Source organism: Vulpes vulpes, chromosome 12 (genome assembly GCF_048418805.1).
Source record: "Vulpes vulpes isolate BD-2025 chromosome 12, VulVul3, whole genome shotgun sequence".
Lineage (NCBI taxonomy): Eukaryota > Metazoa > Chordata > Mammalia > Carnivora > Canidae > Vulpes > Vulpes vulpes.
In genome coordinates this window covers 116,660,335-116,684,804 of record NC_132791.1, presented here as the reverse complement: position 1 = coordinate 116,684,804, position 24,470 = coordinate 116,660,335, and the positions used below count along the sequence as shown (strand labels likewise).

Sequence of the window (24,470 nt, the reverse complement as noted above, 5' to 3'; positions counted from 1 at the left end):
TAGACACATACCAAAAAGTAGCCAGAAAGTGCAAAGCAGTTTATTAATTGTGATGTAGTAAAGATCTCAAGAGTTATGACATCTGTGCACATGGCCCAACAGTGCACATGCTCCTACAAAAAAACGAAAACAAAAAAACACAGTGAAATGCAGCTGTAAACAGTCCAACAGTCCAACACAGGAGCCAAAGGAATGGAACTGCCTCTTCCGGCAGCAAAGTTTCCAGCTGAGCAGTTAAATGACAGCCTTGGTCCACTCCCTATGGGTCTTCTTATGGCTCTCTTTTGGAACTATAACAGAGTGACACGACAGAACATTCAGATTCAAGGATTTGGCGTCCAACATTTGTTTTACACAGCAGCATACAACATTCCCTCTTGAAGCACCAGTTCACGGTTTGGGAGCTGCAGAAAACTAAGATATTCTCCAAGAAGCCTGGGGTAACTGGCCACATGGGAAACACAAAGCATTTTACAAATTCACATTCGGTGACAGAATTAAGAGCTCAATGCGCAAAATTCATAAGGTAATGTAACCAAGAGGATAGTCTTCAGCAGCCAAAGAAAAATTCTGAAAGGCTTCTTGCCCCTTCTGAAGTTTTCAGAATTAAATTTCCTTTCTAGACCAGACTGGTCTTCATACAGTGTGTTCTGCATAGAAAGCAGCAAAAAGAAAAAGAGAGAGAATAGCACTTGAGGAAATATTAAAAGAGTAAGTTTTTTAAAAAATCTCTTCCTTCCATCCTTAAAGAAGGCAGGTATCCAAACACTGATTTTTGCTCCTTTGGGGAGATGGGAGGGGAGAAAGAGAAAGAGAAGAAAAAAAAGAAAAAGAAAAAGAAAAAGAAAAAGAAAAAGAAAAAGGAAAGAAAGAAAGAAAGAAAGAAAGAAAGAAAGAAAGAAGAGAGAAGAAGAGAGAAAGAGGAAGAGAGAGAAAGAAGGAGAGAAAGAGAAAGAAAAAAGAAAGAAAGAGGAAGAGAGAGACGAGAGAGAGAGAGAGAGAGGAGAGAGAGAGAGAGAGAGAGAGAGAGAAAAGGAAGCAAGCTGTAATCCAGACTCAGTATGAGAGCTGGCCAAGGTCACTGACAGCAGCCTTATGACTGATGTGACCATAAACCAATGGAGCAGACTAAATGATCAGCTTACTCTTATCATGAAGGACGCTACTATTCAGTCACTTAAGAAAGGCACTTGTTTGAATCATGATCAAACATACAAATAACATGACCGAGTATCCACACAGCACCATCCACCTACAGTGACAAACACACTACACTGGATTGATCCTCATAGCATGCCTGAAAGGAAATTACAAGAAAACCCAGATTAAAAAACAGTTCCTCAATTCATGAAATGTGGTTTTAGCTGGGTTCCTGTAGCATCATCTCTTTCTCAGAGAAATGAGGACCTATGAGGAGTCTGTCTCACAATTAGATCTCTATCTTTAAATCTTCTAGAGCCCAAAGTATTGACTCACGTTGCTCAAACATGTTTTCCCCTCTCTGCTGAGGTGTCAGATGGTCTCACTAGACTGGCTCCAGACAAGCCCATGTAGCTCAAGACTCTGAGGGTTAACCACTGGAAATAAACAGTCAATGTGTCTTTTCCTCTTCTACTTCCTTACGTGACCAAAGAAAAGGTATAATGTCTCTTAATGAAACAGATTTTTCTCTAACGTATGGACTATATTAACAAAAGAAGTCAGGCCAAACCTATACTGTATTTCTTAAAGTCTTTACTGATGACTTCCAGAACTCATAACCCAAATTTTAAAAAATAAATCTCGGCAAAGTGATTTTTTTTTTGTATAACGTATACAGTGTATTATGCTTTGGTATGGAAACCTTCTGAGCCACCTAATGGAGAATCTCAGACTATCCTGTTGAAAAAACAAAGATGGGAGAAGAGAGTAATTTTTGTCTCTCGTAATTGAGAAGTAAACTCTATCACTCTTTTACAGAGGACTACACTGTCAATCTTTCTGGGCATGCCACACATATTTCTTAATGGCTTATAGAAAATCCTGTGTAAATTAAAATTTGGAATAGGTTGCTGTGGGAAAATGGAGGAAGTTAATATAAGGTATCGGAGGAGAGAAATGAGAAGTAGAGGTTATGTACCACCTCACTTCCTTATGTCAAATATTATGCAAAAAACGTTTGTAAATACTTAGTTCACTCATATTTGGCACCTTTTAGAACACAAAGAAGTTCTGAAGAATGAGACAGGTCAAAAAGATTATTTCCTATAAATAGAAGCTTCATTAAAGTCAATCCAACATTTGAACTCAAGTGGCATTTGTTAAAAAAAAAAAAAAAAGTATTTCCTTGCAAAGAACTGAAAATACTCTCTACCTTCGCCAATAAGTCTTTCAAAGAGTTTTTCTTGCCTCTGATCTGGGATGTCAAGAAGGAAATCACTAATCAGTCAGCTATAAGGAAGGAAAGTAACAAACCTAGATCCTCACAAGACAAAAGAAAGGAATCCCTCTAGGTCACCATTCCTTTCCTTAATTATAAATTGATGACACTTTAATACTTTAAAAACCCAGTCAAGGCAAACCATGGACTCCTGACCCTACCAACTCTACAGAAATTAGAGTTCCAAGTTTCATTGTGTTACAAAACCAGTGAGAATTTGCTCTTTGCTGATTCACAGCTGAAAACCTTCACGGAGCAAATATCAAAAGATATTTATCCCAAACAAACATTTCATCGGTAGCACGTCAGGAACATACGAGCTCCATTTCATATTTTCAAAATATTCTGGCATCAGCAGTGTGGCCAACATTTCAGATTCTCCCCCAAATAACTAGAAGAAAACATGTAATACATTCAAGAGCAAAGGGGAGTCAAAAAGTATCTTTCTATTCAGGAAAAGAACTCCTTCATTCAACTAGCACATAAGTTATTAAAAGGGATAGTTTTGAGTTTCTTCTGAGGGTTCTTGAATAGTTTATAAATATAAAAAGAACATTTCTTCAATAAATAAATAGTTCCTGAAGTCTCTACTGATGACTTCCCGAATCCTCCAGCACTGCCATCCAAGCCAGCTCCTACTTCTCGCAGGTGCTTTAGCTGCCAGTGGGATGGGACATTGTCTGCTAGCAGGTGACTCTTCTTATATTGTGAAGACTTCATCAATATGTCTCTTCATAGTCTGAATCCTGGAGGGAAAGAACAGCAGTTGTGGTGGTTTATATGAAGTAGAATGCCACTGTCAGACTTTAGACGAAGACTTCGTGCTATGACCCCTCAGGTGGAACTCAGCACAAGGCGACAGTCCCAGAGAAATGGCACTGACTCAGCACACCTGTGTTCCCATGAAGCATCACAGGACCTCCATACACTGGTTGTCTTTTGGACTGATTTCTGCTTTGAAACCCTAACAGTTCCCTTTTCCATGACGGATATTTTTTAAAAACCTCAACACACATGAAAAGGCATCTGTCTGCAGCAGAACATGCAGGACCATACCTCGGAGTCTGGGTTTCTCAGTTTCTCTGAGTTCTAATGCCAACTCCACCCCCTGCTGGCTGCACGACCTTGAGTAAAGTTATTAAACGTCTCTCAGCCTCAGTTTCCTTATCTGTAAAATGGAGGGTAATAAAAATACAGACACCTCACAGAAAGTCTACAAGAACTAAATGGGATGATGTATGGAAATCACTTCCCATTGTGCCCAGCACTTTGCAAACACTCATTCAAGATTAGCTACTGTTGGGACGCCTGGGTGGCTCAGCGGTTTAGCACCACCTTTGGCCCAGGGCATGATCCTGGAGACCCAGGATCGAGTCCCACATCAGTCTCCCTGCATGGAGCCTGCTTCTCCCTCTGCCTGTCTCTGCCTCTCCGTGTGTCTCCCATGAATAAATAAATAAAATCTTAAAAAAAAAAAAAAAAGATTAGCTACTATTACCATGATTCTTATTTTTATCATTTAAACTTGGATTCATTACTCCTCCCTGCAAGTGGCCCATTAGTACTACCTGGCACGCCACATTTCTCTGGCCCATTCATTCTTCTATTCTCCTGGATGACTGTTCCCAACCTTTCTCTCTCTTCTCAAACCCCCAGCACCTCTTCCTCACTTCCTTCTTAGCTAATCACTTTGCTGTCTCCCACACTCAGGATAGAGTAGTCAGCAAGGAAACTCTGAGCTCCTGTCGCCATACTTACATGCATCTGGGCTCATCTGCGTGGCCTTCCCTACTCGTCTTATGGATACCCTCTCCCTGCCTTTCTCCAAGATCAACATTCCTGTTGTGCATCACATCCTGGAGCTATGTCAGCAACTTCCCCTTCTCCCTCCTGCAGCATCATTTTTCCCTTTTCTACTGAATCATGCCCATCGGCCTATAAATGTGCTATAATCTCTCTCATCTTAAACAGAAAGTAACTCTTGACACACATCCCCCACCTACCTATTGCTCTATTTCTCTGCATCTCTTCATAGCAAAACTCCTGGCGAGAGCTGTTTACACCCACTGTCACCCATGTCTCTCTTCTCGTTCTTTCTCGACCTTACTCCCATCTTCCCCACTATTCTCCCGAAGCTGCTTGTGCTAAGGTCACCAATGACCCCCACGTCACCAGATCAGCCAATCATCAACCCTCCGCTCTCATTTTACTTGACCTGACTCAGCAGCAACTGACACGGTTAATCACTTTCTTTTCCTTGAAACACGTTCTTCACTTGGCTCCCAGGATGGCAAACCCCCTTGGCTTTCTCCTACCTCACTGGATGTTCCTTCTCAGCCTCCTTTCCCAATTCCCCCTTCCTCTTCCAAACTGCCAACCTTTCAGAGCTCTGGGGCTCTAGTCTATATCTCTTCCACCTATGCTATCAATTCCACCAGTTGCTCAAATCAAGAATCATGAATTATTCCTGACTCCTCTCATTCTTTCACAGATACGTGAAACCCATCCATAAATCCTTCAGGCTTTACCTTCCAATTAGAATCAGAATACGACCACTCCTTACCACCCTGGCTCAAACTAGTACCACCTTCTCTCACCTGCATTATTGCTAAGGTCTCCTAATTGGGTTTTCTGACTCTCATGATCCCTTGACCGTGATATCACCTATTCTCAACACAGAAGCCAGAGGCCTTTGGAAATAAGTAGCGCTTCTCTTCTTAAAAACCTCCAGCATGTTCCATTTCTTTAAGAATAAAAGCCCAGATTATTCCAATCACTTATAATGTTTCTAAGATGTGACATTGCCTCTCTGATATCAACAAATGCTATTCTTCACCTTGCTCACTTCATTCCTGCCACACTGGTCTCCTTGCTGTCCCTAGAACTTGCTGTCCCTGAAATGCGTTTCCCTCCACAAGGTCTTTCCACCTACCATTTCCTCTATCTGGAATGTTCCTGCACAACAGCTATATGGCTGCTTATCTACTTTTTTTAGGTGTTTGCTCAAATATTGTTTCAGCGAGGGTGTCCCCACTCACCCTCTATCCAACCATCCCATCTCCCTTGCCTATCTTATTTTTCCTACTGCATCAAGTACCACCTGGTATATTCTATGTTTTGCTTATTTTTTTAAAGATTTAGTTAGTTATTATTTGTACCCACAATTTAAGGGAAGGTGACGTTTCAGTTGTGTCTTGAAGAATGAGAGTTTTCTACACATGGAAAAGAATGTGAGTTATTTGAGGGCAGAGATTTTTGTCACTATTGTTCACTCCGGTTTCCTAAGTACCCAAAATCATATCTGATATATAACAGATACTCAGTAAATAACTACTGAATGAATTAATATCTGAAATGTGGGGGCACCTTGGTGGTCCGTTAAGCTTCGAGTCCCACGTCAGACTCCCTGCTCATGGGGAACCTGCTTCACTCTCTCCCTCTGCCCTCTGCTCTCTCTCAAATAAATAAATGCAATCTTTTTTTTAAAGATTTTATTTATTTATTCATGAGAGACACAGAGAGAGAAAGAGAGAGGCAGAGACACAGGCAGAGGGAGAAGCAGGCTCCATGTAGGGAGCCCAACGTGGGACTCGATCCCGGAACCCCGGGATCACCTCCTAGGCCAAAGGCAGTGCTAAACTGCTGAGCCACCCAGGCTGCCCAAGCAATCTTTTTTTAAAAAATATCTGAAATGTGTATAATAATCATGGATACTAACTTATTTTGTATTACTAGAGTATTCAAACCCTGAAGAGTTATTGCTAGATCCTCTTCAACTTTCCCCTCATCTTACATATTATATTCAAGTTTGAAAGAGAAAGAAACAAAGAACACTGCAGTGAATAGTTGGGCTATGGTCATCTGGCTAAGTACTGAGCTTGGCCGTAAGTACAAAGAGAACTCAAGTTTAAACCCTGCAATGACAGGTATGTTTCATATTAGATCATAAGTTGCTTTTGACCTGTTTCCAACTTTACCACATCAGAGGCTCTTTCCTCCCAGGACGCTGGGACAACCACGCAAGCCTACCAATCACAGCAAGAGCTTTAAAAAAAAAATGGAGGGATGACAGCTTTGAAAATTTAAATCAACACTCAGGCCTTCAAACATGGGTATTTCTTTTTATTTTATTTTATTTTATTTTATTTTTTAAGTAGGCTCCATGCCCAGCATGGAGGCCAACACATGGCTTGAACTCAAAACCCTGAGATCAAGATCTGAGCTAAGATCAAGAGTCAGACACTTGGGAGCCACCCAAGCAATCCTCCAACATGGGTATTTTTTATTGATAAAGCCACAAGTCACCTAAAAAGTTATATCACTCCAATTCCCTGGGAAAAACAGAAAAACTGAAGCAGAGCAGGAAAGTTCAGTTCAGGATTCTGAGTCCAGGCACCCAAAGTCTCCTAGTGTGACATTAGTAGCATGGGCCACTCCTCTCTCAGGGTGCTTTCTGTCAGTAGGCAGAGACGTGGTCCCCTTCCCTAACCTAAGGATACCACTCTATGCTCATGAGATGAAACCAAAATAATGGTTAGAATTGGTAGGGGCTCCTTGAGACCAAAATACTTTGGGGAAAGACCTTGGTTCATACCCTACTTTGGACCTTAACTGCATATCCTCTGCTGCCTCTGAGGGCAAAGGATCCCCTTAAGTAAGCAGGAAAATGGAACATAAGTAGTAAACAAAGAAATGGCATGGGCTTACCAGGCACTCAGCACAACGGACGCAGAGCCTTGCCATGCAATCATCCCCCTCCTCTTGGTCAGTGCTGGAGAAAAAGAAGAAAACCAAATCTGAAAAATTACTGTCCTCGGTACAGTAGAGCACTTAAGGGCATAGCTGTTGAAGTCAGACAGGTCTCATTTTAAATTCCAGTTCTACCACTTACAAGAAGTGTGAGTAGGCAGGTTACCTACACTCTGGGATAAAAAATAACCGCATGTAAAACACGTACCACAGGGCCTGACACATAGGAAGTGCCCGATAATAGAAGCTGGTCCCAATCATTCATTTAGAAATGTACTGAGCACCAACCATGCCTGAGCCATCCTCCTGGGCTGGGGATCAAGACACAAATAAAACACTGCTCCTTTGAAGAGTTCACAACCTCCAGGGTGTGAGAAACCTGTTGAAACCTAACAAGTACGTTATGATACAACATAATAAAATGTTTTAATAAGCTTAAGGTCAAACTGCTGTGGCAGCAAAGACGGGGGAGAGGCCTGTTCTCCTAGGTGGATTCCAGGGAGATTCCAGAGAAGGAGATATTTCAACTGGGTCAGGGAGGATCAGGAAGTGTTTTCTAGGCAAACAGGGAGGGAAGGAGAGGATTCCAAGTCAGAGAAAAGCATGCAGAAGAAAGACCTGAGTGAATGCAGCTTATTTAGAGAAGAAAATAAGCTGTGTAAGCTGGCATTTGGAGTGAACCAGGTGAAATGTCAGGAAACAATGGGCCTGAAGTTTAGATCATAAGGAATCTTGTTAGAGCATGCTAAGAAATAGACACCTCAGGGCACCTGGGTGGCTCAGTTGGTTAAGTGCCTTCAGCTCAGGTCATGATTTTGGGGTCCTGGGATCTACTCCCACGTCAGGCTCCCTGCTCAGCAGAAAGCCTGCTTCTCCTTCTGCCTCTGCCCTTCCCCCTGCTCGTGCCCTCTCTTCCTCTCTCTCTGTCTCAGGCAGTCACTCTCTCAAATAAATAAATAAATAAATAAATAAATAAATAAATAAATAAAATCTTTTAAAAAAAGAAAAAGAAATAGACTTCTTAGTATTTCTACCAAGAGCTCTTTACCTTTTTCAGGGGACCAAAGATCCCCACAAAGGGCACTCTCTCTCCAATCAAATAAACACATGTACACATGAGCATGTGCATGCACACACACATCACACATGCACATGTGCACACATGCACAGACAAATAAAATTTTAGACCTCCCCAAGGAAGACTTCCTTAAGTCTTAAGGTTCCTTAAGGAAGTCTTAAGGTTAAGAACCTCCGATATAGACAATGGAGAATCAAAAGAGGTTTTAGGCAAACTTTAGTCACCTGTTTTTTGTGGGGTTTTTTTTTGAAGATTTGTGTTTTTGTGTTTTTTTTTTTCATGAGAGACACACAGAGAGAGGCAGAGACACAGGCAGAGGGAGAAGCAGCCTCCCCGCAAGGAGCCCGATGTAGAACTCGATCCCAGAACCCGAGATCATGCCCTGAGCCAAAGGCAGACACTCAACTGCTGAGCCACCCAGGTGTCCGGGTCACCTGTTTTTAGTAGATTTATTCCTAGGGAAAATACTGGATCATGCCTGCTCACTGGCAACATGATGTTTCATAAATGCCTTCGATAATCACAGTCCAATTAGCCTCTCAGAGCACCTGCTGACCAAGAACAGATCTTTCTTATTTAAAATGGTTTTGCGGGATCCTTGGGTGGCGCAGCGGTTTGGCACCTGCCTTTGGCCCAGGGTGCAATCCTGGAGACCCGGGATCGAATCCCACATCGGGCTCCCGGTGCATGGAGCCTGCTTCTCCCTCTGCCTGTGTCTCTGCCTCTCTCTCTCTCTCTCTCTCTGTGACTATCATAAATAAAAATAAATAAAAAATAAAATGGTTTTGCTGTCCAAGGCTATCCTTAAAGCCTTCCTATTGCTTAGGCATTTTCTGTTGGGACACACCAGGTTGGTGCCAAAATGAGAAGGGAAAAATAACTGACTTGTTGGAATTTCCTGTTAATTTTTAAGGATTGTGATATTCATTCCAGAATTTATTTATTTACTTACTTACTTATTAGAGAGGGGGAGAAAATGAGCAAGAGAGGAGAGGCAGAGGGAGAGGGAAAGAAAGAATCTTAAGCAGGCTCCAAGCCCAGCACAACACCTGATGCAGGGTTTGATCTCATGACCCTGAGATCATGATCTGAGCCGAAGTCAAGAGTCAGATGCTTAACCAACAGAGCCACACAGGCACCCCCACCACTTCAGAATTTATATGTAGAACCATAGCATAGTACAATCTGATTTCCAAAGCAGAGACTAGGACCCCATATTCACTGCTCCATCTCTCTCTCCAAATTAATATCCACTAGCTTCACTTCCAACCTTCCCTCTAATACTCCTTGGCAGAACTAAACTTGGCCTGGGAAAAAGGAAAGGGGTGGACTCAGGGGCTCTGGGGACTATCCAGAGATAGTCTCTCTGCAGAGAAAAGGAGTTAACTGCTCAGGGCTCCAGCTGGACTTACTCATCTGAAACTTCAATGGATGACTTCTTATAGCCAGACTTGCTCCTCTTCTTCAGCCCTGCCGACTTCCTCGCCATCCTCACCAGCAGCAGAACAACCACCACAGCTGAGGGGAGGAAGACAAGGATGGAGAGGAGGGCCACAGAGGAGAGCATGGTGCCAAAACCTAGAGGAAGAAAAAAGGAAGGTGAGAGAGACGGACAAGGTGCAAAAGGGCCTCCTTTGACATAACTAGATTTTACTTTTGCCTTTGTATCTCTTCTGATAACAACAAGCATTAATTCATTGTAGAAGAGGTGGAAAGTACATGAAATTACAAGGAAGAGCAAAAATGTAGCCATAATGCCACTACATAGGATTGACACGCTGGTATCTACCCATTCAGCGTTCCTTCTAGGAGTATGTGGGTATGGGTCTGCAGATAGGAGAGTGCCTATTTTTAGAAGTATGAATCATATTTTACAGACTACTTCTAAACTCCTTTTTTTAAATGTAATATATGATAAATTTTTCCCATGTCATTAAAAATTCCAGTGTTACTTTCTCATGGCTGCACAGTATTCTACTACACTGAACAATTTACTGAACCAATGCTGGGCATTCAAGCTGTTCCCAATTCCTTTCTACAAGCTACATTATGATGATCATCTTTGTACATAAATCCTCATATTTACCTCTATTTCTTTAAGATAAGATTTAAAATGGGATTCCTGGGTTGAAAGGCATACACTTTTAAGGCTTCAGATTCATACTACCGAACTGTCTTCCAAAAAACAATACTATTTTCTACGCAGCCTGCAGCATGAACATGCCTATATCTTTGAAATCTTGAGTTACCGTCCCAAAAAAAGAAAGAGAGGGGGAAGAGGAAGGGAGGCAGAAAGAAACAGGGAAAAAAAGACAGACAGGTAAATTTGAGAAAGACCTGGGAGATAAAGCATCTATAACAAACCATAATGCAGCTCTGTATCTCTACATCTTTGGTTCAAATCCAACAGAGGATTAGAATGACCACTCAGTATTCACCCGGGAATAATGTAGAAAAAAAGGTGCGTCCTTAACCTACTTTCCTGCGCTTTCACACTAAAAGGAAAATGCTGCCCTTTGTAACAGAAATGTGCTGCCTCCCATCATTAGAGGGGGCACTCTTTCAACACACAGGCAAGATCACGGCCTCATAACTGAGGATATGAACAGATTAGAGGAATCAAATGGCTTCTATTTCATACTGATAACAAGCCTCCATTGACTCGGGTTTGCTATGCATTGCACAAGACCTCTGGTCACCTGAGGTTAAAATAAAAAATACATAATCGGGAAACTATAACAGCATTTGAAAAACAGCTTCAGGGATCCCTGGGTGGCGCAGCGGTTTGGCGCCTGCCTTTGGCCCAGGGCGCGATCCTGGAGACCCGGGATCGAATCCCACGTCGGTTCCCGGTGCATGGAGCCTGCTTCTCCCTCTGCCTGTGTTTCTGCCTCTCTCCCTCTCTCTGTGTGACTATCATAAGTAAAGAAAAATTTAAAAAAATTAAAAAAAAAAAAAAGAAAAAGAAAAACAGCTTCAGTTTGCAAAATAAAGATTAAGAAATTCATCCTAGGATGCCTGGGTGGCTCAGTCTGTTGGGTGGCTGCCTTCAGCTCAGGTCATGATCCCAGGGTCCTGGGATGGAGCTCTGCATCAGGATCCCTGCTCAGTGGGAAATCTGTTTCTTCCCCTCCCACTCTCCCTGCTTGTGCTCACATGTGCTCTCTCTCTGTCAAATTAATAAATAAAGTCTTAAAAAAAAAAAGAAAGAAAAGAAAGAAAAGAAATTCATCCTAATAGACAATTCAGGATGGCAGACTGTTCCACTGACTGACTGGCTTATAAAGACAGTAGGTGGTTTTGCTTGTCCCTAACTTCTACAGTAAGCACCATGGAAGTCACAGAGCCTGGCAGAAGAAGGCTGGTGGCAGTTGGCTTACCCCTTTCTGTCACTGTTAGCTCTGTCACGGGAATATTATGGTGCACATCTGGGGGATTCTTCACAGCACAGCTGAATGTCCCATTGTCCTTTACGGTAGGGTTGCTTATGCTTATAGATGCATCCCCTTTGTATACATCTCCAACCCAGGAAATTCGATCCCGAAATGTGCCTGCTGTGGTTGGGTACTGGAAGGACTGATAATGGAAAATCTAAGAAAGCAACACCATAACAACAACAACAACAAAAAGTTAATTTGCAAAATGCAATGAAAATGTAAAGCTAAGTAGGTCCAAAATCAAGTACAAAGGTATAATGGATTTTCTCAGTTGGACATTTTCTTTGTAATATTTGGTTCACCTCCATCCTATGGGTTAAAAGACAAGTTAATACACTTATCAGGAAAAGGCCTGACAAAAGAGTCCTAGGATCCTAACTCTCAGATCTTCTAAATTCTCCCTGAATTCCTAAAGCAGTAGTTGTCACCTGGGGGCCAATGTGGGTCTCCAGGAAACATCTGGCAATTTCTGGAGACAGTTGTGGTTGTCGCGGTTGGGGAGAGTGCTACTGGCATCTTGTGGGTAGAGGTCACAGATGCTGATAAAAATCCTACATTGCATGGGATAGCTTCCCACAACAGAGAATTATCCAGCTCAAAATGTCAATAGTGCCAAAGCTGAGAACCCCTATTCTAAAGTAGCATCTGTTGTTTGTGTGGTACTTTCTGGTTTGCAAATGATTCCCACAGATTTACGCACTTGAGCCACATAACAACACTGAACTATATACACGGGGCAGATATGATTATTCCAAATTTACAGAAAGGGAAACAAAGCCAAAAACTAAGTGAGTTACTCAAAGGCACACAGCTAATAAGTAGGCAGGGGAAGTTTTTGCTTATTCCTCAAACAGAAGTAGGTATAATATAATCAAGCCTCTCTCAAGTTATCTATCTTGGCGATTAATAAAACCCCAAGCCAAATGCATGATCAGGACTCAATGAATGTCTGTTGAATTAAAACAGCGCTGCTTCAGATTGATGGTCAGACACTTTGTCACCAAAAGCACCTCATTATGTCTGGTAGAGGGCAGACAGGTACTACAACACAATATGGTCTTTCTTATGCAAGATTCAAGGCTTTCCTCTTTTTTTGTTTACATGGTACTTCCTCATTTACAACCACCAAATTGCCCAATTTTGAAGAGCAACTTCCCAGAGAAGATGCTGAATCACTTAACACTTCATGCATTCATCCAATGAATTCTTATAGCACACTTACTATATATTGGGCATTATGTTAAGCAAAAAAATTCAGTGAGAGCCAACCAGGCATAGTCCCTGATCTCATGGATTTTTACAGTGTAATGGGAAATACAGATATTAAGAAATAGTAACATGTGTGATGAATGTTCCAAAGAAAGAGATAAGGGGCACCTGCCTGACTCAGTTGGTGGAACAACAACTCTTGATTTCAGGGTGCTGAATTCAAGCCTCATGTTGGGTGTAGAGATTACTTAAAATAAAATCTTAGGGATGCCTGGGTGGCTCAGTCAGTTAAGTGTCTGCCTTGGGTTTAGGTCATGATCCCAGGGTCCTGGGATCAAGTCCCACATTGGGCTTCCTGCTTAGCAGGGAATCTGCTTATCCCTCTCCTTCTACCCCTCTCCTGGCTTGTGCCCTCTCCTCTCTCACTCTCTCTTGCTCAAATAAACAAATAAAATCTTAAAAATAAAATAAAATCTTAAAAAGAACAAAGAGGGAGGTAAAGCACGCCTATAATAATAATCAGTGGAGGGGATCCCTGGGTGGCTGAGCAGTTTGGCGCCTGCCTTTGGCCCAGGGCGCGATCCTGGAGTCCCGGGATCGAGTCCCGTGTCGGGCTTCTGGCATGGAGCCTGCTTCTCCCTCCTCCTGTGTCTCTGCCTCTCTCTCTCTCTGTGTCTATCATAAATAAATAAAATATTTTAAAAAGTTTTAAAATAATAATCAGTGGATTATTAGCATCTATATAAAAGGGTTTGTAACTCCTTACTGACAAATCAAGGCATGCATGTGTATCTTCAAGATTAATCCAACCTGTAAATTCCAAGTTAAACTGGTGATACTCATATCCTTGCTACCCAATTAGTGTGACAGGATCCTGACTGACTTGACCTGGACCATGACATCATGTCACATGACTTTAAAGGTCCACTGATCCCAACTTGTGTGAGCTTGCTGAGTTTCTGACCAGCCTCATAGAAAACAGGACCATACAAGAACTGATGCTTGCAGTTAAGGTTTCTGACCCAAGAAGATCCCCCACTGCTTGCTCTGTCCTACTTTTGGCCAATGAGGCAGAGTCGAAAAAGGCCAGCTGTAGTTTTCTGACCACTCAAAATAAAGTAAACTATTTTAAGTCTAAAGAAAAAGGGAGGGCACCTGGGTGGCTCAGTGGTTGAGGGCCTGTGTTCAGCTCAGGCTGTGATCCCAGGGTCCTGGGATCAAGTCCCACATCAGGCTTCCTATGGGGAGCGTACTTCTCCCTCTGCCTATGTCTCTGCCTCTCTCTCTGTGTTTTCCATGAATAAATACATAAAATCTTTAAAAGAGAGAGAAAGAAAAAGGGACCACGAATATAGCCTAGCTTCCTTCACTGGAATCCCCTCCCCAACTCCTAGCTATGTGGCATTCGATAATGGGTCCTAAAACAAAACTCAAAGCTTATATATTAAAATCAGAGAGAAGGGTCTCCAATGAAGGAAACAGGATAAAAGAATTAAGGATGCTTTCAAAAATACAATTTTAACATACAGCTACAACATTCACATTATTGATAGCATCTATGCTGAAGTGAGGATACTGCTGGAAGCATAAAGAGAAAGGGTTTTTTATAGCATTGCAATCTTCAATTAGACATCCACAATGAGATCCAAACCATAAATGTGTTTTATATGTGTATATAAAGTATATTGCTTCTAATACCGCAAGACCATCTGTCACTAACAGCATCTGTCATCCACACAAGGTGCCACCATCTCCTTCAAAGGGAACTATATAAATCAATGCAGATGTTTATATACTAGGAGACGATGCCAAGATAAATCTACAGAGTATAGTTAAACCAATAGATATACCCACTGAGACAACCTCATACCACAGGAAATGAGCAGCTTTATGAGAAAAGACATCTATGACTGGGACCTATAGAATTTTTCTATCCAGCGGTCCTGGAGGTACTCTTTTTAGTATCTTGAATCTGAAAACAAGCTTCAAAACATGCAAGAGGAAACAACAAAGAGGAAACAAAAGTAAGCCACGTTTCCTCTGAATTTCTGACAATGTTTTTCCTCATAGCTTATGTACAACATCTCACACTGAAGAATGAGAAGCCCTACATGACCAAATGAACGCCACATAGGGTAGCAGCTCATCTTCTTTTCATATAGAAGCTCATGTTCAGTTCTAAGATGAGAAGACCTGAGGTACACCTGGGACCTGGAATAGAAGGATTCCAGAGCTGTTGATTACTGAAGACTCAAAGAAATCTCCTTAATAGGAAAACACTCACTGATTCTGTACGACTGCTGCCAGGGGTTCGGTATGTCCAGTCGATGGTAAGTTTGTCAGTGACAGATGAAGTTGACTTAAAGGTGCATTTCAACTTGATCTTCTCTCCCACATAACCTCGGACATGGCCATCCACTTTAATCTCCAAGGAAAGGACAACATGAACACCTAAAGCAAGCCCAACATGTAAAAGGGATGCATCTGGGTGAGACACAGACTTGAGTGAGCAACACAGAGACACTATAGTTTTTTAGGGCTCTTGTAGTAACAGATAAATATCTTCTCAGGCAGGCCCACAAGAACAAGGAGCAGCTATCTGCATTAACCAAGGGGTAGTCTTTTTTTTTTTTTTTTTTTTTTTTTTTTTGTCATTTTACAATATTAAATCACAGAATAAATGCTTGGGTAAAAAACTCTAAAACCTGATCACACCAGCATTTTTCCAAATACGGACTTGTGGTTAAATGCAGTACAAACAAGTGGGTCCGCCTACGGCAGCTGAAACACAATGCCATGTACTCCCCCTCCCCCGCCCCCTGACACACTTATACCCCAGGAATTATAGCAGCTGCTGTGGTCTCAGGGACTTACCCCCAAGTACAGCACACATGTAACCTGAAGCTACCACTTTCTCAACCACCAGCAAAATGAGGACAGAAAATAAGAGGAGGAAATTTTTTCAAAGAATTTTTGAAAACTGCCCCCAAGTTCTATCCAGTTGTGTTTTATTTTTTTCCCCCTCTTAAAGCTGCTTAATGAATCCTACATCCATTAAAAGTAAATCATGGGGAAGGAACACAGAACAATTTAATGCATTCTAAAATGCAAAAATAAGATAATCATTTTTAAACTCCCTAGAGATTTAACTCTTTCCAAAACAGGCTCATATATCCAACTTTGGCATTCCAGCTCCACCCAGAAAGAGGTCCCAATTTCTTCTGACCAATCCCCTTTCAAAAAACAGAGTAGAAATTAATCTTCCACTAGGGAGCCATTTTTTAGGGAAGTCACCAGCACTTTGTTTTTACTGCTTTCTTCTCTACTGCAACAAGCCCCGATTCTTTTGTCAGGCCCAAGTCAAACCGGGCAGCAAGGATTCAGAAGAGAACAAACCCATACACCATCCTGAAAACCCACAGTCCTCCTGGTCGAGGCAGGATGCAAATCCCAACTCTATCGCTTGCTAGCTCTATGGTCTTAGCAAGCTATTTTACACTCCAGCTTCTCACCCTGGTGAGAATGATAATTAACAGCACTTACCTTAGAAAGTCACTGTGTGGAATAAATGAGTTAAAACAGATGTAACACTATAAAGCCTGCCTACCCCCGGAGAGTAAGTGCTCAGTGCAGGTTAGATGGCTTCAACCTTACCGGGGCCTTCAGTTCTGCCTACACTCTCTCAACCTTTCCCATCACAGACACAGTCATGAGTCATCAACACCTTTACCTCTGTCTGCTTTGAATCATTTTTCTTGCTCCTCTCAAGACAATCTAGTTTGTTCACATTCCTCTTAAAAGGACACCAAGACTGAGCTCACAACTCTAATAAGACTCTGACCCGTCCCAAAGATGAGGATTACCTCTCTTTCCTCCACAGCAGCCACTCTTGACGTTGTCATGCTAAACCTGTCATTCCTCTTTTGACTTTGCAAATGCTGTTCCTCTACCTGGAAAGCCTTCATCCCTCAGCCCCTATTCTCTCCCACGACCTCAGGAATGGATGGATAATCCACACTCTCCTCATACTATTCCTTTATCCTAAAATGTAAATATGGTTGAGAGATTTGAAAGCATGGATTTAGAATTAGATAGACCTGGACTTGCATTCTAGCCCAGCTACTTTCTAGCTGTAAGATTTTAATCACAGTTACCTAACCTGTTTAAGCTTCGATTTCCTTAGAAAGGAAAAAAATGACAAGACCTACTTCACTGGATCACTGTAATGATGTGATAAGATTAAATAAGACAACACATAAAATGCTTATTAGCACAGCATGTGAAATAGAACCTTTCAATAAATGTTAGCTGTTATTATTAAAATGAACACCACATTCAAAAACCTTCAATAATTCCTTCTTTGGGCTATAGAATAAAACCCACATAGTGACAATCTGGTCCTAAACTTCTGCCTCCACCTATCTACCCATCCCAACCCCTTCACCATGCCCAGAATGTCTGCCATTCCCAAACTTACTCTGTCCTTTCATGCCAATGTGCCTCTTTTTTGAATATGGCTTTGTCTGGAAGGCTGTCCCCATTTCTACCAGTCCTGCCTGGTCCTTCCATACCACACACAGCCCAAAGCTCGCACACCTTCAAAACTCTGCTCACATTGCACCTCTGTGATACCTCTCCAAATTCCCCGGTGCAGTTCACTGCTCTTTCTTTACTGTTCTCATAGCATTTAATACATAATGCTCCTCAAGCACACATACTGTTGATTGCCCTCAATTTGTAAAGACTATTTCCCCTGTTACACACAGCACATCAAGGGCAAAAACTCACAGGGAAGGGAGCAGACAGAGATTGAGAGAAGGAAGTGGACAGGTCACCAAAAATTCCAGTATAGGGACAAAGTGTGCTGATCAGATACCCACTCTCTTCCTATCCCGTTTTTGCAATATTTCCCACATTCTGAAGTCCTCTACACTCCTCCCTTTCCATTGTACCCATTCAGGAAAAGCTCAGCCCTAGATGACCACTCCTATACTATGCCTGTCATACACTGAAGGAGAATAATCACACAACTGCACAGATAGATACCATAAGAAAGTCATGGATTCTACCCATAGCTGAGCCCTTAATGAGGCATGATGACCCTTTAACCAGCCTTAGCTCCTCTTCCTGATTCCTCCAACCTCTGACATTCTCACCATCCTCTATGCAACCTCCAAATCCCTCATTCTCAGAAGAAAATTTCTCCTCTTACTTTTTTCAAGAAATTTAAAGCCATATAAACTGCCCATCCATGTACTCTCCTGCATTTACACCTATCCCCACATCCAATCTGAAAGGGTGTGGTATCTCTTTTCCTATGCAAGGCCAAATCCTTTGGTTCTGCCCTGGATCCCTCCCTTCCAGGTCCTGCTTCAGCAGAAAAACGTCTCTACTCTCTTTGAACTCTTCCTTTTCAGAGGGGCTCTCTCCCCCTTCAGACTTTAAATACAAAGAAGTCTCTCCCATCCTTAAAAACAAATAAACAAGTAACAATAAAGCAAAATAATAATGATCTTTTCTTAACCCCAAAATACTACATGTTACCCCAACTACTGTCTTTTTTTTCCTAACTAAGCCAGGTTTGTGAAAGAGCAGGGTATGCCTGCATTTCCTCCCTTCCCATCCACTTGTGGACCACTATTGTACAATACAGAGTCCACTACCATTTCTGGTAAAGGGCATCATGTCTTAAAACTACAAAATCCAAGGGATAAAAACTCCAATAGGTATTTTTCTATTCTTATTTTACTGATCTCTCTGATACAGTGACTCCTTGCTCCTAGACCTTCTCTATCCCAAGGCTTTCATGACAATACTCTTATTCATTCACTCATTCTTCAAACATATAGTTACTAAGGATCTGTTTTGTGCCACCCTCTGAGCCTGGAATTAAATGTGAGCAAAATAAATACACACCCTATTTTGGAGCTTAAAATAAAGCAAAAGTTCACCACATTAATCAAATAATCATAAAGACAAATGTATAATTACAAAATCTGATAAGTACCATGAAGCAGAGACAAAAAGACTGATTATGAGAACTGCACCAGTTATGGTAAAGAAGCAAGGAGTGACTAATGAAAGCTTCACTGAAAAAGTTATTTTTTGAGTTGGGCTCTGAAGAAAAGGTAACAAGGTGAGGAGATGGAGAGCATTCCAGGCAGAGAATACAACATATGCAAAGGTCCTGGGCCAGGAAGGAGCACAGTCAGCTAAGGAACCAAAAGGAAGGCGGAATGGCTCCAACACAAATAGCATAAGAGAAAGGTGTGGCTAGGAGGTAAGCAGGAAGCAGATCATGCAGAGCCTCAGACACTTGGGTCCTTATTCTTAGAGCAATGGAAAGCCATGGAAAATACTTAAACATAAGACTGAGGGAGAAGAGACATGATGGGGTTTTCATTTTTAAAAGGTCACTCGAGGGAAGACATGCAAGAGGAGTCAAGAGTAAAGATAAGATTACTTAGAAGGCTACTAAAATAGTCAAATGAGAAATAAAGAAAGCTTGAACTGAGTTGGTGGTAGTAGACATGGAAAGAACCAGGAAGACAATTCCTACAGATTAAAATCAGCAAGAATTGGTGTTAGCTTAGCTGTGGAATGTTAGGGAAACAGAGATGTCAAGGATGACTCCCAGGTTTCTGACTTGGTGAAATTCACTGACATAGGAAAGACTAGAAAAGTACCAGGCTTGATAGGAAAGAACATAAGCTTGATTTTGGATATGTTTAATATGCTTTTGAGATAGCTGAGAGATAATATCGATGGTTAGTTGGCATAGGGTAAAGGTCAACAAACTATGGCCCATGGGCCAAATCTAGCCTACAATGTCTCTTTGTAAATGAAGTTTTATTAGAACATAGCCATATTTATATATTTATAGGTTGTCTATAGCTGCTTTTGTGATACACAGAACCTTATAAGTAGTTGCAACAGTGACCATATAGTTCACAAAGCCTAAAATATTTATTCTCAGGGTGCCTGGATGGCTCAGTTGGTTAAACATCTGCCTTCAGCTCAGGTCATAATCCCAGGGTCTTGGGATTGACCCTGGCAATAGGTTCCCTGCGCAGGTGGGAGTCTGCTTCTCCCTCTCTCTCTGCCCCTCCCCCACTCCCAATTGTTCTCTCTCTTGCTCTCCTGCTCGTGTTCTATTAAATAAAATATTTAAAAAATAAAAATCAATTGAACATATTTGTGTGGACTTGCTTCTGGGTTCACTATTCTGTTCACCGATTTATGGGTCCAATTCTGTATAAGTACCACAGTTCTTGGACTACTGTAGCTATATAACAAACCTTAATATCAGGTAGAAAAATAAAAATTAAAAAAATATTTATTCTCTAGCCTCTTACAAAAGTTTGCCAACCCTGGTTTAGAGCAAATAAAAATATATGGGTTACACTTCTAAGTAGGAATCTCATTAATGTCTCTCCAGCCAACTCTGCCTACTGATTGTTACATACACACATACAAACTCCACATGTGATTTAACCCACTCAAAGTTTAAGTTTCAGAAAATTTGTTTGGAAAGTTATTTAATGCCTCTATGCCTCATTCATGTTCCTTTCTACATCTGGAATTTTACTCATTCTCCATCTTCTTTCAAGATTTACCTTTGGTGGCACATCCAGGAAGTCTTCCCTGTACTCTCATGGCAGATTAAGGGCACCTCTTCTGTGCTCCCACATTTTTCTCTTAGTACCAGATTCTAAAATTACCTGATGACTTGTCGGTCTTCTCCAATAGACCCTGAGCTCATCAAAACAGAGCCTAGCACACTGTGAATGCTCAGTAATATTCAACTGAATGAAACCATCAAACTTTCCTTTTTATGAAACAAAAATTATTGCAAAATAAGCTTAAAAACTACAAGTTCTCAGCAAATTTTGGTTACTGAATTATAGTAAGTACACCATTAATAAATCTACCCACCAACTAACTTCTTGTTAATATATTTGAATTCCATATTCACAAGCATGATTCTCCCATAAAGTTATCAATATGTAAAGTCATTTTGCTGAAATCTAAACACTAGGTAAGTGAGTCTTAAGTGTATAGAGAAAAGTAAGAGCCATGGATGAACTAAACTAATCTATATGTCAGGACGTTGGTTCTCCTTGGGAGAGAAAGGATAATAACTGGAAGAAAATGGAAGATTTCTGGAGTACCAGTAACATTCTATATCTTGATTTGGGTGCTGGCTACCCAGGTGTGTTGTTTCTAAAAATGCATTAAGCTAATTATGATATGTGCATTTATATACATATATATATAAATATGGAAATTAAAAGTGGTTTACGATCAACACATGTAAAACAATTTGTCTAATCCACTCAAAAAATAAGAAAAAAATTACTAATCCACTGTTACATTCATTTAGAAATTTTCAACCTAGGGGTGCTTGGGTAGGTTAGTCAGTTAAGTGGCAGCCTTTGGCTCTGAGTCATGATCTCAAGGGTCCTGGGATTGAGGCCCTCATCAGGCTCTCTGCTCAGTGGGGAGTCTGATTCTCCCTCTCCCTTTGTCCCTCCCCACTACTTGTGTGCTCTCTCTCAAATAAATAAAATAAAATCTTAAAAAAAAAGAAAAAAGAAATTTTCATCCTAGGCCTAATGTGGTTAGTGAGATTTAGATTTTTTCCTGAGTAAAAAAATCATTCTTACCAGGTCAAAATAGCCTGTATATATATATATATATATATATATATATATATATATATACTCATAATAATTAACAATTTTTTAATTTGGGAGGAACCAAGAAAACCACATTTAAACATACATTAATTTTATACACAAAGGAATGAAAAAAAATGTGTCAAAACTCCCAGTTTCGTACAACCAATTTCCCGAAATACAAATCTGTCAATATTTGGTTCATAAAAGTACACACTTAAATGGAGAAAAGTGTAAGAACTCTAAGCTAATTTATTGTTTCCACATGCTATGACAACTAATATAACAGGACCGTGTTTATAACTTGGAGAATTCAAACAAGCTAATCATTTAATGAGCCCTATCTTTGAAGAGGAAAAGCAAATAAACACTGATATGAGACCAAAGTCTATTGGCTAACGGATTTTTTTAAATGTTGAACCTTGAAAACATACAAAGTGAAAGAAACTAACCACAAAGGAATGTATATTATATGATTCCATTTATGTGAAATGTCCAGAACAGGCAAGCCATAGCAATAGAAAGTAGACTGGTGTCTGCCAGAGGCTGAGAGAAGGGAGGAATAGGGAGTGACTGTTGATGTGTATGAAGTTTTTCTTTGGGATGATGAAAATATTTTAAAACTGATTATGGTGGTGATGCACAAGTCTGTGAATATACTAAAAACCACTCAATTGTATCTTTTATTTTTTAAAGATTTATTTATTTATTTGTTTGTTTATTCATGAGAGATACAGAGAGAGGAAGAGACACAGGCAGAGGGAGAAGCAAGCTCCCTGCAGGGAGCCCAATGTGGGACTTGATCCAGGAACTCCAGGATCATGCCCTGAGCCCAACTGAAGGCAGAGGCTCAAAGGCTGAGCCACCCAGGCGTCCCAATTGTACCTTTCAAATGGATAAATTGTATCGCACGTGAACTGTATCTCAATAAAGCTGTTATTTTTTTTAAGACAAAATATAAGTCAATTCGAGTTTTTATGGACCATAAAACAAACTTTTAAGTTTGAATTATTTGATATGGAGTATTTGATGGATACTTCTCAATGTGAAATGACATCAAGTTTAAGAAACCACCCATCCGGGCAACGCAGGTGGCCCAGCAGTTTAGTGCCGCCTTCAGCCGAGGGCGTGATCCTGGAGACCGGGGATGGAGTCCCACGTCCGACTCCCTGCATGGAGCCTGCTTCGCCCTCTGCCTGTGTCTCTGCCTCTCTCTCTCTCTCTCTGTTTCTCATGAATAAATAAATAAAATCTTTTAAAAAAAAGAAAAAATAAACCACCCATCGTTTCTAGGGTTTTTCCCTCAATAGGACAATATCTGAATATTTGCGTGGGAGAGAGGGAGAGAGACAAATGAAACTGGGATTATTTAGAGTGATAGTAGGTCAGCCTAAATATTATATTGCAAAAGAATTTAGCTGAAAAACTGGACACTTGTGATGACACAAAGTGCTGGGAGGGATCAGGGAGTGTGCCAGCAACATGAATATTAGTCATCAAATAAATAAAAACTTCCTGGCATTCATTACCTGCTAAGATTTAGAACTGAAGACTTCACGATAAAGGCCCCCTTCAGAAATTCCCACTTACCCACAGGAAACTTTATAAAGTTTCAACAATCCAAGTCCTACTAACATATGATTTCCTGATAACACACACACACACACACACACACACACACACACACACACAAATCCAGGAAATAATTGCACTCCAAAATGAAAGGTAATTAGGTTGGACTTCAATGCAATTTGAAAATTGCATAAAAGCAAAATTTATCCTAATTCTAAGATTATACCATAGCGTGAATACTGTACTTCCGATATTAGTTAATAGATTAAAATTTTTAACATTGATACGCCCTATCTTGTATTATAAAAATGTTATTTAAAAAAATAAATAAAATAAAAATGTTATTAAAACGCTACATTAGGGACACCTAGGTGGCTCAGTGGTTATCCCCCAACCCGGGATGGAGCCCAACACTGAGTTCCACGCAGGGAGCCTGCTTCTCCCTCTGCCTCTCTCTGTGTCTCTCATGAATAAATAAAATCTTTAACAATAAAATAAAATAAAATGCTACACCGGTTGCTTTTCCCCCCAACAAAATGTGCCTCTTGGAACGAAATCACAGCACATCCTTTCTGTGACTAATAAATATTTCACTTTCAAGGCTCTGGCAATCACCTACAAAAAAATAAAAGTACCAATAGTCACGATTTTCTCTCCCAAAATTACTGAGCCGAACTCCTGAACACTAGAACTGCCCCTTCCTAATCAGGACACACAGCCCACAAAACCACAGCAGCGTCAAGCGCTGATAACCCATCACAAGATAGCACAGGGTGCCCCCAAAGCCGGAGGCCTCCGTGGTTCCATCGGGTGGAGCCATCGCCAGAATACACGTGAGCCACGCAAGGTGGTCGAGCCCAGGGCTCAGGAAAGCACGGACAAGCTGCCCACTCAGCGGGTGGTGAAGACAAGAGGCGCACACCCCCGCCCACTTCCTGCACTGCGAGGAGCAATGTGGGGGCTTTCCTGAGACCCCCCCACCGGAACCGGAAAACCGACCATCTTCCCTAACCCCCCGGCCGGAAGTGGGGGGCGCCAGCCGGAGCTCTCACCCTGGAAGAACAGGACGCTCAGCAGTGGGAGCAGAGCGCAGCCACGGCCTCCAGCCGCTCCGCTCTGCTGCATCCCGACAGTTCTCTGGATGCTTGCACACCTTGTTTACGGCTCCCGGTAACCACACAGGTGATACCGGAAGTGACGTCAGGGCGGGAGGCCGCGAGAACACTTAAAATGGCGACTCCTAGTTGCCATAGGAACGTGGCATCTTTCCAGAGCCACACCTTGAAAAGTGCTCTGAGTCCCGAGTAAGAGATTATTCTCTTTTGCTT

The 24,470-nt window shown here is 41.4% G+C and overlaps 2 protein-coding genes across 2 annotated transcripts in view; both read right to left on the bottom strand.

Annotated features, from left to right (window-relative positions):
• The window catches only part of JAML (junction adhesion molecule like), a 29,747-nt gene extending 29,097 nt beyond the window's left edge, over positions 1-650 (bottom strand). The window contains exon 1 of the mRNA XM_072729665.1: positions 12-650. The gene's annotated coding sequence lies outside the window, so the exon portion shown is untranslated. The remainder of the gene's footprint in view (positions 1-11) is intronic.
• MPZL3 (myelin protein zero like 3) lies at positions 19-24,368 on the bottom strand. The gene is made up of 6 exons (XM_025999137.2): positions 24,195-24,368; positions 15,177-15,343; positions 11,627-11,837; positions 9,659-9,824; positions 7,127-7,190; positions 19-3,165 (listed from the first exon to the last, which is right to left on the bottom strand). The coding sequence occupies exons 1-6, from the start codon at positions 24,265-24,267 to the stop codon at positions 3,139-3,141; spliced, it is 708 nt and encodes a 235-aa protein (XP_025854922.1). The 5' UTR covers positions 24,268-24,368; the 3' UTR covers positions 19-3,138.
• Between the last annotated feature and the right edge of the window lie 102 nt (positions 24,369-24,470).